This window comes from Macaca fascicularis, chromosome 4 (assembly GCF_037993035.2).
Source record: "Macaca fascicularis isolate 582-1 chromosome 4, T2T-MFA8v1.1".
Classification (NCBI taxonomy): Eukaryota; Metazoa; Chordata; class Mammalia; order Primates; family Cercopithecidae; genus Macaca; species Macaca fascicularis.
In genome coordinates this window covers 141,498,165-141,511,956 of record NC_088378.1, presented here as the reverse complement: position 1 = coordinate 141,511,956, position 13,792 = coordinate 141,498,165, and the positions used below count along the sequence as shown (strand labels likewise).

General features: G+C 52.4%; 2 protein-coding genes across 7 annotated transcripts; one reads left to right on the top strand and one right to left on the bottom strand.

Annotated features, from left to right (window-relative positions):
- Positions 1 to 187: 187 nt before the first annotated feature.
- TCF19 (transcription factor 19) lies at positions 188 to 8,870 on the top strand. 5 transcript variants are annotated; one of them, XM_074038544.1, is made up of 4 exons: positions 188 to 380; positions 801 to 1,368; positions 3,116 to 3,674; positions 8,618 to 8,870. In XM_074038544.1, the coding sequence occupies exons 2-4, from the start codon at positions 1,131 to 1,133 to the stop codon at positions 8,637 to 8,639; spliced, it is 819 nt and encodes a 272-aa protein (XP_073894645.1). In that variant the 5' UTR covers positions 188 to 380; positions 801 to 1,130; the 3' UTR covers positions 8,640 to 8,870. The 5 variants fall into 5 exon arrangements, with proteins under 5 accessions (XP_073894645.1, XP_073894644.1, XP_005553628.3 ...); XM_074038543.1 differs by lacking the exon at positions 8,618 to 8,870 and adding an exon at positions 7,894 to 8,561; XM_005553571.4 differs by lacking the exon at positions 8,618 to 8,870 and adding an exon at positions 4,143 to 5,871.
- POU5F1 (POU class 5 homeobox 1) lies at positions 6,011 to 12,245 on the bottom strand. Of its 2 annotated transcripts, XM_005553576.4 has the most exons (5): positions 11,767 to 12,245; positions 7,541 to 7,661; positions 7,152 to 7,282; positions 6,711 to 6,869; positions 6,011 to 6,527 (listed from the first exon to the last, which is right to left on the bottom strand). In XM_005553576.4, the coding sequence occupies exons 1-5, from the start codon at positions 12,169 to 12,171 to the stop codon at positions 6,261 to 6,263; spliced, it is 1,083 nt and encodes a 360-aa protein (XP_005553633.1). In that variant the 5' UTR covers positions 12,172 to 12,245; the 3' UTR covers positions 6,011 to 6,260. The 2 variants fall into 2 exon arrangements, with proteins under 2 accessions (XP_005553633.1, XP_073894641.1); XM_074038540.1 differs by lacking the exon at positions 7,152 to 7,282 and having other exon boundaries at positions 6,363 to 6,527.
- Between the last annotated feature and the right edge of the window lie 1,547 nt (positions 12,246 to 13,792).

The window sequence follows — 13,792 nt, the reverse complement described above, 5'->3', positions numbered from 1 at the left end:
GAATGTGTCGACGCCTGTCCGCGCCCAGGCGGCTCCTCCCCACTGCGGGAACCCGGGAAAACTTGTGAACTAATCAGAAAAAGCGGAAGGCGGGAGATCTTAGGGAGCCGTCCAATGGCGCGGAAGAGAGCAAATGAGCTGGCCAATCAGAAACGGCACGGGGGCGGGCTCGCTCGGCGCGAAGTTCGGGCCCGGGAATTCCGAAGGAGGGGTAGGCGCTGCCCGCGCGCCGAGGCCGCGCCCCTCCTGGCCCCGGCTTCCTGGCTGTCAAACAGCTGCAGCAGTATCGGCTACAGCAGAGGAGCCCAGGGGGTCCCAGGACCCGCGGCACAGGCTGGCACTGCTTGAAGAGGAGGCTACTCGGAGACTGCACCGCGCTGGTAGATCCGAAACGGGGCTGGGGCCGAGAGGGAAAAGGCCGGGTATGCCTTGCATGATCGCGGGGAGCCCCTTCCTGTTTTTATCCCACCTAGAGAAGCCGGGAAGTAGGGGTTTAGGTCCAATTTGTTGGAGTACTTAAGAACTCGTTTGCACTTCCTTTTGGGGGATGACAGTAGATTCATTGCCCTCGGAGGTTCAAACTAGTTATGAGTGAGGGATTGGCCAGAAGATCGGGGCGCAGGCAAGCGGGAGTGCTCTATTAGGATAAGCAGGTTTGACAGGAAGAAGCTGCTCTTCTCCGAATTACACAGAGGTGATGTGTTCGTACTGCACGTAGACGTGTGTATAACAGGACCTCCCCCCCGCGCCCCGCCACACCGACACACACAGGAGCTGCCTAAAGTATCCTTGCCTTGCAGATTGGAGGCTCCCCAGATATTTTGCGACCTGAGGATCCAGCTCAAGTGAGGTGCCACAGGACGTGGTCCTGAGTTTGCATTGCACGGAGACCTTCCTGGAATTTTTCATTTGCAAGTCGGCTTAACAACCGATTCTGCATTGAGTCCTAGGCTGCTTGCACTCTGAATTTGGACTATTCAGGTAGTGTGCTCAAAGTTGAAACTGCACACAGCACAACTCAAGTTTGCATCAGACTGGTAAGCGAACTTAAGCCAGCGGTGCGTGGCCCAGGAGTGGGAAAGGAAATGGATCCCTAAAGTGGAAGAGGTGGTGCAAAGGGGGCACCGCCCATGCTGCCCTGCTTCCAACTGCTGCGCATCGGGGGCGGCAGGGGCGGTGATCTCTACACCTTCCACCCCCCCGCCGGGGCTGGCTGCACCTATCGCTTGGGCCACAGGGCCGACCTGTGTGATGTGGCTCTGCGGCCCCAGCAGGAGCCTGGCCTCATCTCTGGGATCCACGCCGAACTGCACGCCGAGCCCCGGGGTGATGATTGGAGGGTCAGCCTGGAAGACCACAGCCTCCAAGGTGAGCAGTAAGCAGGGCAGCTTTGCCCCTGGGTGGTTGAAGTTCCAGGCTGGAATGAGTAAGGTCTCCACAAGACCCTACTGCCTGCCTCCCATACTCCCATCAGATTGGATGGATGGTAATTGTCCAGACCTTCATCTTCCCACTAGAAGTATGCACAGTCAGAAGCTCTCTGCCAGACCGACCCTTGTTGGTCCCGTTTAGCTCATACAGGACCTGGGGTATCATCAGAAAGATGTCACAGAGGGGATGTTTAGAGGCCAAGTTTAGACTTGATTCAGTTTCCAGCTTTGCTGAGGCACTCTGTTCCTGGGTTAGGGCAGTTCTATGTTGAATAATGTTTTTGGTAATCTGGGTATATGTCTTTCTCCCTGACTTGAGGGAGTTAGCCTCAGAAAGCCTAGATTCACATTTGAGTTCTGCCACTGGCCCCTGGCAAAATCTCTTCCTCTTGGTAAAGTCAGTTGTAGGAGTGTTGTGGTTATTAGACTATGGTAGCCAACATTCATCTAGTGCTTCCCGTTATGAACCAGGCACTATTTTAAGTGTATTGAATGTAAGTGGCACTAATATTATCCTCATTTACAGTAAAGGAAAATGAGGCACAAAGAGATTCAGGAACTTGTCCAGGGCTGGGCATGGTGGCTCACACCGGTAATCCACCACTTTGGGAGGCTAAAGCAGGTGGATCACTTGAGCTCAGGAGTTCGAGACCAGCCTGGGCAACATGGTGAAAACCTGTCTCTACCAAAAAATTCATTAATTTTTAAAAAAAGGCCGGGTGCGGTGGCTCATGCCTGTAATCCCAGCACTTTGGGATCCCGAGGTGGGAGGATCATAAGGTCAGGAGTTTGAGACCAGCCTGACCAACATGGTAAAACCCCATCTCTACTGAAAAAAAAAATACAAAAATTAGCCAGGTGTGGTGGAATGCGCCTGTAACCCCAGCTACTCAGGAGGCTGAGGCAGGAGAATCACTTGAACCAGGGAGGCGGAGGTTGCAGTGAGCTGATATCATGCTACGGCACTCCAGCTTGGCAACAGAGTGAGACTCCGTCTCAAAAAAACAAAACAAAACAAAAAAAAACAAACAAAAAGCTTGCTCAGGGTCACATAGCTGGTAAGTGGTAGAGCTAGAATCTGAACGAGCTGGAGCTGGGGAAGAGTGAGCATGTTTGAAAATTGGACCTTAGGGCGGGGCATGGTGGCTCACGCCTGTAATCCCAGCATTTTGGGAGGCTGAGGTGGGCAGATCATGAGGTCAGGAGTATGAGACCAGCCTAACCAACATGGTAAAACCATGTCTCTGCTAAAAATAAAAAAATTAACCAGATGTGGTGGCACGTGCCTGTAATCCCAGCTACTCAGGAGGCTGAGGCAGGAGAATCGCTTGAACCTGGGAGGCGGAGTGCAGTGAGCTGAGATTGCGCTACTGCACTCCAGCGTGGGCAATAGAGCAAGACTCCACCTCAAAAAAAAAAAAAAAAAGGAAGAAAATTGGACCTTAGGAGAGTGAGGGCAGGGATCCTTTGTAGGAAAGCACAAGAAACACAGACTTGTTCCCAGCTGACAAGGAGCGTACTGCCTGGTACCTGTCACCTGCTGAGGGGCTTAGGATGTGAGGGAGAATCTGATAGCAGTTTCATGTTCTTCCCCAGAAACCAGACAGAGCCAGATTTCTACACTCCTGACTCTGGTCATTTCTGTTCTTGTCCTCCGTATTTGCCTGGTGCCCCACCATCAACAGGTACTTTGGTCAATAATGTCCGACTCCCAAGAGGTCACAGGCTGGAATTGAGTGATGGAGACCTCCTGACCTTTGGCCCTGAAGGGCCGCCAGGAACCAGCCCCTCGGAGTTCTACTTCATGTTCCAACAAGTACGAGTCAAGCCTCAGGACTTTGCTGCCATTACCATCCCACGATCTAGGGGAGAAACCCGGGCTGGGGCTGGTTTCCGGCCTATGCTGCCCTCCCAGGGGGCTCCACAGCGGCCTCTCAGCACCCTCTCCCCTGCCCCCAAGGCCACACTGATCCTGAACTCCATCGGCAGCCTCAGCAAGCTCCGGCCCCAGCCCCTCACCTTCTCCCCTAGTTGGGGTGGACCAAGGAGCCTGCCTGTTCCCGCCCCACCTGGGGAAGTGGGGAACGCCCCTTCTGCTCCACCCCCACGCAATCGGAGGAAATCTGTTCACCGAGTGTTGGCGGAACTGGATGATGATAGTCAGCCTTCTGAGAGCCCACCACCGGTCCTTATGGAGCCCAGGAAGAAACTCCGTGTAGACAAAGCCCCACTGACTCCCACTGGGTAAGTAGAGTACTCACTTGGCCCTCTCAGTGTTTTACTGCCTTTTGATTCCTTGTATCCCTAGGCTGTGAGGAGGTTCCCCTGCTTGGGGGACGGGCACGGGAGGTGGAATAGATGGAATGGCAAGACCTGGGTTAGCTCTGATAGGAAAAGAAAAATATGTGCAGGAGAAAATGAGAGGTGGGATGGGGTAGTGCTTATAAAACAACCGGAGTGGGCATGTCCTACTTTACATTCATATGGCTTTAACCCCATTCTTCCAGTGCCTAAGGATGGGGAACTTCCAGGCTCACACTAGAGGTTTTTAGGCCCACCCTATGTGTTTTTAAGGACGGAGTCCAGGCTCACCGTAGTCCTCAGACCACTGTGCCTCTGTGGCCTCACCCTATGACCAGCCATAGGGTGGCAAAGTCTAGGCCTTCTCCTACAGGTTTCCAGTGACCCTTGTGTCTGTATCACTTCCTTCAGAAATCGACGTGGCCGTCCTCGGAAGTACCCAGTGAGCGCCCCCATGGCTCCCCCTGCAGTTGGGGGCGGGGAGCCCTGTGCAGCTCCTTGTTGCTGCCTGCCCCAGGAAGAGACAGTGGCCTGGGTTCAGTGTGATGGCTGTGACGTCTGGTTCCATGTGGCCTGTGTTGGCTGCAGCATCCAGGCTGCCAGGGAGGCCGACTTCCGATGCCCAGGGTGCCGGGCTGGCATCCAGACCTAAGGTCCACCACCAAGGCACCATCGGACACACCTGCCCATGAGTAGACACAGCAGCGAGCAAATGGGTCTGCTAAATGCCCCCCCTTCCCTTCCCTCCCCAGGAGGGAATGACTACAGGGAAGAAGGGTGGATTGATGTGGACTCATTCAGGGCCTGGAGCAGACCCTGGTGGCCAAGCTGACAGAAGAGATGGTTTCCTGCCAAAGATATTGCCACCTCCAGGAAATTGCCAGTGAGCTGGAAGTTCCCACTATTACAAGCTATAAGGCCATGTTGCCATGGACACCAGAATATCTGTAGTCAGAGCACCTATCAGTTGCAAAAGCCATGCCTGCAACTGATGGAAAATGTGGAGTTCTTAAGGTTCTTGGTGGCATCACCCAAGGCATTCTGGGAAAACCTAGGGCCTGTCCCCAAAACTTCCCTACTCTGGCTAGTCCTGCTTCCGACCAAATCGTAGTGACCTGGCTTTTCAGAGCTTTGCTTTTATTTCTAAGTCAAAGACAAGCAGCTTCTTTCACTCCTGGGTATTTACTCTTGTGGGTCTGTGATATATTCCTTGCTTTCCAGGGAGAATGTACTTGGCAAGGTCTGGAGAACTAATTCAGAATCTTAGGGAAAGGGGAGGAGAGATGGAAATACAATCTGCTTACTGGAAAGGTGCAAATATATGGGTTGAGCTGGAGGTAGGAATACAGGTAATTAAGGTTTCTAGTTTAAGGGAAAACAGATCTATTTCCACTTAAATAAGGTAACCAGGATTTGGTTAAGTTCACAAAGATAGCAGAAGATTTATTTACAGGCTTCACCCGTACCATCAGGGGAAGAGAAAGCCTGGTAAACCAGCTATAGCAGTTTACCGGTGTGATGGCTGCGACACAGCTCCGCTCCACGGTTGGACACAGCAGAGGGCAGCTGGGCTGGCCCGGTCCAGTGTGAATCAAACTGCTTAACCCACACATGGTACATGTGATTTTCTTTTGTGAGCCTTACACCAAGCCAAGCTATTGTCAAAGCATCATTTCAGTAGAAATAAAGCCTTATCTTGACCTGTTCTATTACAACCTGCCACATCCACCCTTTCCTACCTAGATTTAATGAGCCCAGGTTTTTTTACATGGAGGAAATGACTCTGGGGCAAAGACCCCTAATGAACTAGTGGCAGAGCCAGGAATAAAACTTTAGTATCTAATGAGTTACTTATGGGCGGAGTATGCAAAAACCTTAAGTGGAAACCAAAGTTATCAAGAAAGCACAAAGTATTAATAGAAGTTTCTGGTTGGGGTGATTTAGGTACAACAGAAATAAGACGGTTTCTAAGCATAAAGCCATTTAAGAATTCCTGAGTAGGGTGGGGAAAGCAAAAAGCCAGCTCTGAACAGGTAACAGCTACATGGTGACTGATTCTATGGGCAAAAGCTCGTGTCACAGGTTTTTGGGAACTAGCCTATAAGAGGGCCCTGTACAAATAAACTTGGCTGCAATCCCACCTCTCCCTCTGACATTGCGTGACCTTAAGGAGTTTCAATGGCACCTTGGTTTCAGGTTCACTTGGGTATGAATGAGCATTGGATATTCCCATCCCCACCTCCGTAACTGAAGGACAAACCAAGATAAGTGTGTCTATCTACTGTGTCCCAGGCTTCTTTATTTAAGAAAAAAGTGATACATGATGTGGGATTAAAATCAAGAGCATCATTGAACTTCACCTTCCCTCCAACCAGTTGCCCCAAACTCCCCTGCCCCCACCCGTTGTGTTCCCAATTCCTTCCTTAGTGAATGAAGAACTTAATCCCAAAAGCCCTGGCACAAACTCTAGGTTCTCTTTCCCTAGCTCCTCCCCTCCCCCTGTCCCTCATTCCTAGAAGGGCAGGCGCCTCAGTTTGAATGCATGGGAGAGCCCAGAGTGGTGACGGAGACAGGGGGAAAGGCTTCCCCCTCAGGGAAAGGGACCGAGGAGTACAGTGCAGTGAAGTGAGGGCTCCCATAGCCTGGGGTACCAAAATGGGGCCCTGGGGCCAGAGGAAAGGACACTGGTCCCCCTGAGAAAGGAGACCCAGCAGCCTCAAAATCCTCTCGTTGTGCATAGTCACTGCTCGATCGCTTGCCCTTCTGGCGCCGGTTACAGAACCACACTCGGACCACCTGCAGGTGGATGACAGAAAGGAGAGTGACATTGGACAATGAGCTGAGACGGGCCTGACTCTGCTTGGACATTCTGTCCAAAGCCAACAGCCCCTAGAGCAGTCGGAGGAGGAGCCAGAGCTAGGGAGAGCGAGGTGGTGACAGGGGAGAGAGATGGAGCCCGCAGAGAGACATGGCACTCACATCCTTCTCGAGCCCAAGCTGCTGGGCGATGTGGCTGATCTGCTGCAGGGTGGGTTTCGGGCACTGCAGGAACAGATTCTCCAGGCTGCCTCTCACTCGGTTCTCGATACTGGTTCGCTTTCTCTTTCGGGCCTGCACCAGGGTTTCTGCTTTGCATATCTGTGCAGGTGGGAAGGGGGTGACAAGCGCAAGCTTTGGACTTGCTGAGTAACAGCATCACGGGGGTCTGTGACTAGATGTGTCAGCAAAGCCAGGTGGTGTGAAAAGGCAGGATCCTGGAAGGGTTGGCTCTGGACCTTATCCCAGCAGAACTGAGGAATTTTACTCCATCCCACTGAGAACCACTGCACCAAAGACGGAGAGCTACAAGCTAGGGATGGAAGCAATGGAAATTAGGCCAAGAAAGGGAAGGTCCCCATGTATCCCCCCTCCCACCCTCACCTCCTGAAGATTTTCATTGTTGTCAGCTTCCTCCACCCACTTCTGCAGCAAGGGCCGCAGCTTACACATGTTCTTGAAGCTAAGCTGCAGAGCCTCAAAGCGGCAGATGGTCGTTTGGCTGAACACCTTCCCTGGGGGAGGCCAGTCAAAGGAGAAGCAAAGTGAGGGAGCATGCAGGGCCCTTGTGACCCTGAGATCCAAGCTTCCCAACTCTTCCCAGAGGGAGCTCAAAGCCCAAGCATCTTCTCCCTCTCCCCACTCCCCTTTATGGGTGAGGGTGGAGTCTGCCCCTGTGCCTCCCCCACTCCCTTGATGGGGAGGAAAAGGCCTAGATTCAGGAATGTTCCTTAGAAGGGAGATGTGGTCAGAACATGCTGAGGGGAACCCACCAAATAGAACCCCCAGGGTGAGCCCCACATCGGCCTGTGTATATCCCAGGGTGATCCTCTTCTGCTTCAGGAGCTTGGCAAATTGCTCGAGTTCTTTCTGCAGAGCTTTGATGTCCTGGGACTGGATTTTAAAAGGCAGAAGACTTGTAAGAACATAAACACACCAGTTATCAATCTCCCCTTTCCATTCAGGATTCAAGAACCTACGTGTGGCCCCAAGGAATAGTCTGTAGAAGTGCCTCTACCTTCCAAGCTGCCCACCTAACTTCTAGAAATAACTTTTCCACAAATGTCATTCACCCACTCCCTGTTCACTGACTCATGCATGTAACAAGGGACTGGTCTTCCCCCAGAAACTGGCACATCCAGGGGATGCAGAGCACCATGAAAGGACAGAGAGACCCTGGACTCAAGGAGAACACCTGTCAGGTTATGAAGGTTAGAAGCTCTTTGCAGGGCGTGGTGGCCCACGCCTACAATTCCAGCACTTTGGGAGGCTGAGGTGGGCAGACACGAGGTCAGGAGTTCAAGACCAGCATGGCCAACATGGTGAAAGCCTATCTCTACTGAAAATACAAAAATTAGCCGGGTGTGGTGGCATACACCTGTAATCCCAGCTACTCAGGAGGCCGAGGCAGGAGAATCGCTTGAACCCGGGAGGCAGAGGTTGCAGTGAACTGAGATCGCACCACTGCACTCCAGCCTGGGTGACAGAGCAAGACTCTGTCTCAAAGAAAAACAAACAAAAAAAGAAGCTAGCTCATTTAATACTTGCAAAATTCTCTTTCACTCAAGTATCACCCCCAGTCTAAGGACGTTTTGACATTAGAGAAATAGGTAAGCTGCTAAGTTCTGGGTTAATTAAAAAGGAAGAGCATCATGTCTCAGAAGCTAAATTCGGTATACTCTCCCCAGCTTGCTTTGAGGGCCCCACAAACTATGACATGCCATGCGTGTACCCAAACACAGCAAAAAAGCAACAGGTGTCATAAGAATGAATAAAGTGCTTTGTGTGTACTTACTGCTCATTTAAAAAATTGATTATCCCTCATCTTTACTGTATCTTTTTCACTACAGAGGCATCCTAATTGATTTTTGAATTCAAGAGATTTATTGAGCACCTTCTATAAGCCAGCGGCTATACAAAGTGGACAGGGCCCTGACGCCCAGAGTGACAGAAGTGCTGTGTGGCACTTGTTCTCCAAGTCACCCACTTGGATCTCTTCCAAGTGCACTTTCCTTTTTTTCCTGCTCTATCACTTTTTAATAATAAACTTCCACTCCTGCTCTGAAAAATAAAAAAGGAAATAAAATAAAAAATGGCCAGGCACAGTGGCTCATGTCTGTAATCCTAGCACTTTGGGAGGCCGAGGTGGGCAGATTGCATGAGCCCAGGAGTTGGAAAGCAGCCGGGGTAACATAGTGAGACCCGTGCCGCCCCTTTTCCTACCACCGCTGCCTCTGTTTAAAAAGAAGTTATGGAAAAAAGTAAAGCAGTCTGGGAGCGGTGGCTCAAGCCTGTAATCCCTTCACTTTGGGAGGCCAAGGTGGATAGATCACTTGAGGTCAGAAGTTCAAGACTAGCCTGGTCAATGTGGCGAAACCCCATCTCTACTAAAAATACAAAAATTAGCCAGGCATCGTGGCACTCCTCTATAATCCCAGCTACTCAGGAGGCTAAGGCAGGAGAATTGCTTGAACCCAGGAGGTGGAGGTTGCAGTGAGCCAAGATCGCAACACTGCACTGCAGCCTGAGGAACAGAGTGAGACTCCGTCTCAAAAAAAAATAACAATAAATAAATAAAGCAGTCTACAGGAGTAAAGGAAGGAAAGGGATTATGGAGGACGGTGACACTTTAAAGACAGAGAAGGTGATTATCTGAGCAAAGGACAAGAATGGCAAGGCCCTGAAGTGGGCCTGCCAGAGCCCAAAGCTGGTCTGGTGGCTAGGTGGATCCTGTTGCGGACGTAGTGACTTTGTTTTAGTCCGAGTGAAATGATCTCTCACTTTTTTTTTTCCCCGAAGATGGAATCTCATTCTGTCACCCAGGCTGGAGTGCGGTGGCCTGATCTTGGCTCACTGCAATCTCTGCCTTCTGGGTTCAAGCTATTCTGCCTCAGCTGCCTGAGTAGCTGGGACTACAGGCACCCACCACTATGCCCGGCTAATTTTTGTATTTTTAGTAGATATGGAGTTTCACTGTGTTGGCCAGACTGGTCTCAAACTCCTGACCTCAAGTGATCTGCCCACCTTGGACTCCCAAAGTGCTGGGATTACAGGGTGAACCACCGCACCGGTCTCATCTTTTCTTTCTTTCTTTCTTTTTTTTTTTTTTGAGAGTTTCGCTCTTGTTGCCCAGGCTGGAGTGCAATGGCACGATCTCGGCTCACCACAACCTCCACCTCCCAGGTTTAAGTGATTCTCCTGCCCCAGCTTCCCAAGTAACTGGGATTACAGGCATGCGCCACCACGCCCAGCTAATTTTGTATTTTTAGTAGAGAGGGGGTTTCTCCATGTTGGTCAGACTGGACTCGAACTCCTGACCTTACGTTATTTGCCCGCCTCGCCTCCCAAAGTGCTGGGATTACAAGCGTGAGCCACTGTGCCCAGCCTCTAGTTGACATGTTGGCCACAGACAGTAGGGAGGAAGCAGTAGAATTCGAGAAGCTACTACGGTAATCCCAGCAGAGATGATGGTGGCTGAGGGTAGGGGGTTAGGTTGTGATTGATTCAGGATATTTCCTAAGGATAGGATGTAGGATGTGAAAGAAACTGAGGATGACTGGGCTTGGCCTTGAGCAACTGGGTGATCGGGGTGGAGCAGTTCAGGGAGCCATCACAGGAGACAGAAAACGCGGTAGTCATCTAGTGTCTAAATGGCATTTAAGCCTCGAGGGTGGGTGAGAGGAAGGAAGGGTAGATTGAGCAGAGGTTGAAGGACTGAGCCCTGGGGCATGCCAGTGAGGCTGCCGGGGGACAGAGGAGCACAGCTAGTGAGGAAAAAAACAAGGCCTTTTTGTAGTCCTGAAGCCTCAAAGGGTGCTTGATCATATCAATTTCAAATAGGCTGTTTTCATTCCCAACTTCTGCTCAGCCAATAACTCAAACTGGTAAATGCCCTCTGCTATCTTAGATTTTCCAAATTCTATTTTGGGGACTTGGAATAAAGTAAACACCGGTCCAAATCCTTGCTTCATCATTTAGCAGTTAAAACCCGTTAAATAGGATAATAATACCTCCCCCTAGGAGATTTTGTGCTGGTTAATGAGGTAATGATGTATAAACGGAGCACACAGCCAGGCACTTAGGAAGTGGACCACAATTGCCAGCCATTATCATTCAAGGCTCAGCAGTGACCTCCTGCAAAGAGGCTGGGGCTTCTCGGTCACTCCAGAAACCAGTCACACCTTTTTGTGAGGTCTCAAGGCTTAGTACTTAATCTCTAATTGCTTACACTTGTCGCCTTGAAGGACTGGAAGATACATCTTTAATAGTCCTCAGCAGGGCTGGATGCCTTCAATCCCTCAGCAGCTCTACATTTGGGGAATGGCCTGGAGAAATCTCTCACCATTTTTCTTGTTTACAACTTTGGAACCGAGGCTGAAGTCAATCAAAATCCAGCTCTCTACAAGGGGTGCCAGGGTGTGCACCTTAACACAGTGGCAAGTCACTGGCCTGAGGCACAGGTCAAGGGAAGACAAGCCCTATACTTGACTGCAGGTAAACCCAGCTCCACACGTGCACACACACAGCCCAAACAGGAGCCCCTATCAGAAACGAGCCACACCCTAGACTTTCAGAAACAATAATCCTGGGATAAGCACTGTTTTTATCCCCAGGCTCTGCTTAACCCTAAGGCCAAGATCTTGGGTCTGATAAGGGTCAAGCAGGACTAAGGGTGGGAAAAGGAGCTGAAACCAACCCCAAGCTGAGTCTGGTGCTGGGCCGGTAATGAATGACCTGACCCTGGGCAGGCCTATGAAATGTGAGAGAACCTGACAAGGGCTGGGCCAGAGCAAAGGCCAGCCTGGGCCAACTTCCGACTCTCCCAGGCCTCTCTGCCCTCACCTACAGTCGATACACACCCCTCCCAGGCCAGGACAGCTGCCCCTGCCCGCTCCTCTCCTGGGTGCCAGGTATGGGCAGCTGCAGGTGACCACTTCCCCATCAGGCTGCCCTGTCATGACCACCTCCCCACACCCCAACCCCATTGAAGCTCACTTGCCTCCTCCGGGTTTTGCTCCAGCTTCTCCTTCTCCAGCTTCACGGCACCAGTGGGGACGGTGCAGGGCTCTGGGGAGGCCCCATCGGAGTTGCTCTCCACCCCGGCTCCTGCTTCGCCCTCAGGCTGAGAGGTCTCCAAGCCACCTTGGGGCACTAGCCCCACTCCAACCTGAGGCCCACAGTACGCCATCCCCCCACAGAACTCATATGGCGGGGGGCACGGGGGAATCCCCCACACCTCGGAGCCTGGCCCAACCCCCGGCCCGATTCCTGGCCCTCCAGGAGGGCCTTGGAAGCTTAGCCAGGTCCGAGGATCAACCCAGCCCGGCTCCGGCCCCCCTGGCCCATCACCTCCACCTCCTGGAGGGGGCGAGAAGGCGAAATCCGAAGCCAGGTGTCCCGCCATGGGGAAGGAAGGCACCCCAAGCCGGGGGCCTGGTGAAATGAGGGCTTGCTAAGGGACTACTCAACCCCTCTCTCCCTCCCCAGTCCCACCCACTAGCCTTGACCTCTGGCCCCGCCCCCTGGATGGGTGGAGGAGAGGGAGGTGGGGGGGAGAAACTGAGGCGAAGGATGTTTGCCTAATGGTGGTGGCAGTGGTGTCTGTGGAAGGGGACAACCGGAGACACAACTGGGCGCCCCTCCAGGACCTCGGCACAGGTCCCCCACCGAAACCTTTTTTTTTTTAAGACAGGGTCTTATTTTGTTGCCCAGACTGGAGTGCAGTGGGGTACAATGCTGGCTCATTGCAGCCTCGATCTACTGGGCCGAAGCAATCCTTCTGCCCCAGCCTCCTGAGTGGCTGGGACTACAGGCTTGGACAACCTCGACCTGTTGATTTTATTTTTAGTAGAGATGGGGTCTTGCTATGTTACCCAGGCTGGTCTTGAATTCCTGTCCTCAAGCGATCCTCCCGCCTCTGCCTCCCATGTCAGGATTAAAGGCGTGAGCCACCACACCCAACTTTCAACTCCCAGCCTGCGCCCTGGCACTCTCTCGGGCTCTGCACATCCCAGCTGTCTGGAATCACTCCTACACCACCATGTTCTTCAGGAACCCAGGTGCTTCACCCCCTCTCCAAAGACCTCTGGCACTGTGCCTTCACGGGGAGCCAGTCACCCTCTCAGCTCCTCAAATTTATTGAATGTGTGTGTGGAGCTATCCCTCAATGCATCAACAGCCATAAGCACACTGGCCAGCTGCTCCCTGATGCCCTCCCCCTGACCCATCCAGAACCCTAGGCATTCCCATCCAGATACTGGCCAAATCCAGCCACCCCATCTGCCTGGCACCATCTGCCCAGCCTGCCAAGTTTCACCCCATCTTCAAGAGTAGACTGCCAGACTGGGCCTCCGTGTGTATCCCTTCCACCCCTTTTCCAGAATCATACTCTGAAGTCTCCTCATCTAACAGACTGAGGAGTTGGCCCCTACTTCCCCTCAAGGGACCAGGCTTTGGACTTACTGGGCCTCAGTTTCCCAACCTTTGCCCAAACAGAGGGATCTGACACCCGCTTGGGGCCCCCTCCACTATAGAACCTGCACATCAGGTTCCTTGCTCCCCTCTCAACCAAAACTCAGACATCTAATACCACAGCAGGCCCCGTTCTCCCTCCCCCACCTCCCTGGCCCAGGCCTCCAGCCCTAGGCCCTGGGTGGGGAAAACCAAGGAGTAGGGAGAAAAAAATATCTGACTTCAGGTTCAAAGAAGCCTGGGAGGGACTGGGGGAAGGGGGCAGGACAATGGCCTTGGCTGGACAATCCCGGTCCCCAGAGGGGGCAGCTCTAACCCTAAACAAGTGCTCAACCCTTGAATGGGCCTGGATGGCTCCCCTGGGGACTACTTCCTGCTCCCCAACCCCCAGTCCCAATCCCCTCACACAGAATCCCCTTCAGAGACGCTAAAAGGAGCTCCAGCAACCCCCCTCTACAATCCCCTCAAAGACTGAGCCTCAGACGGGCACCAAGGGCCCCCCACAGGGACCTAGGTATCTAGTTCCTCCTTCCTCTGGGGGACTCAGGCATCCA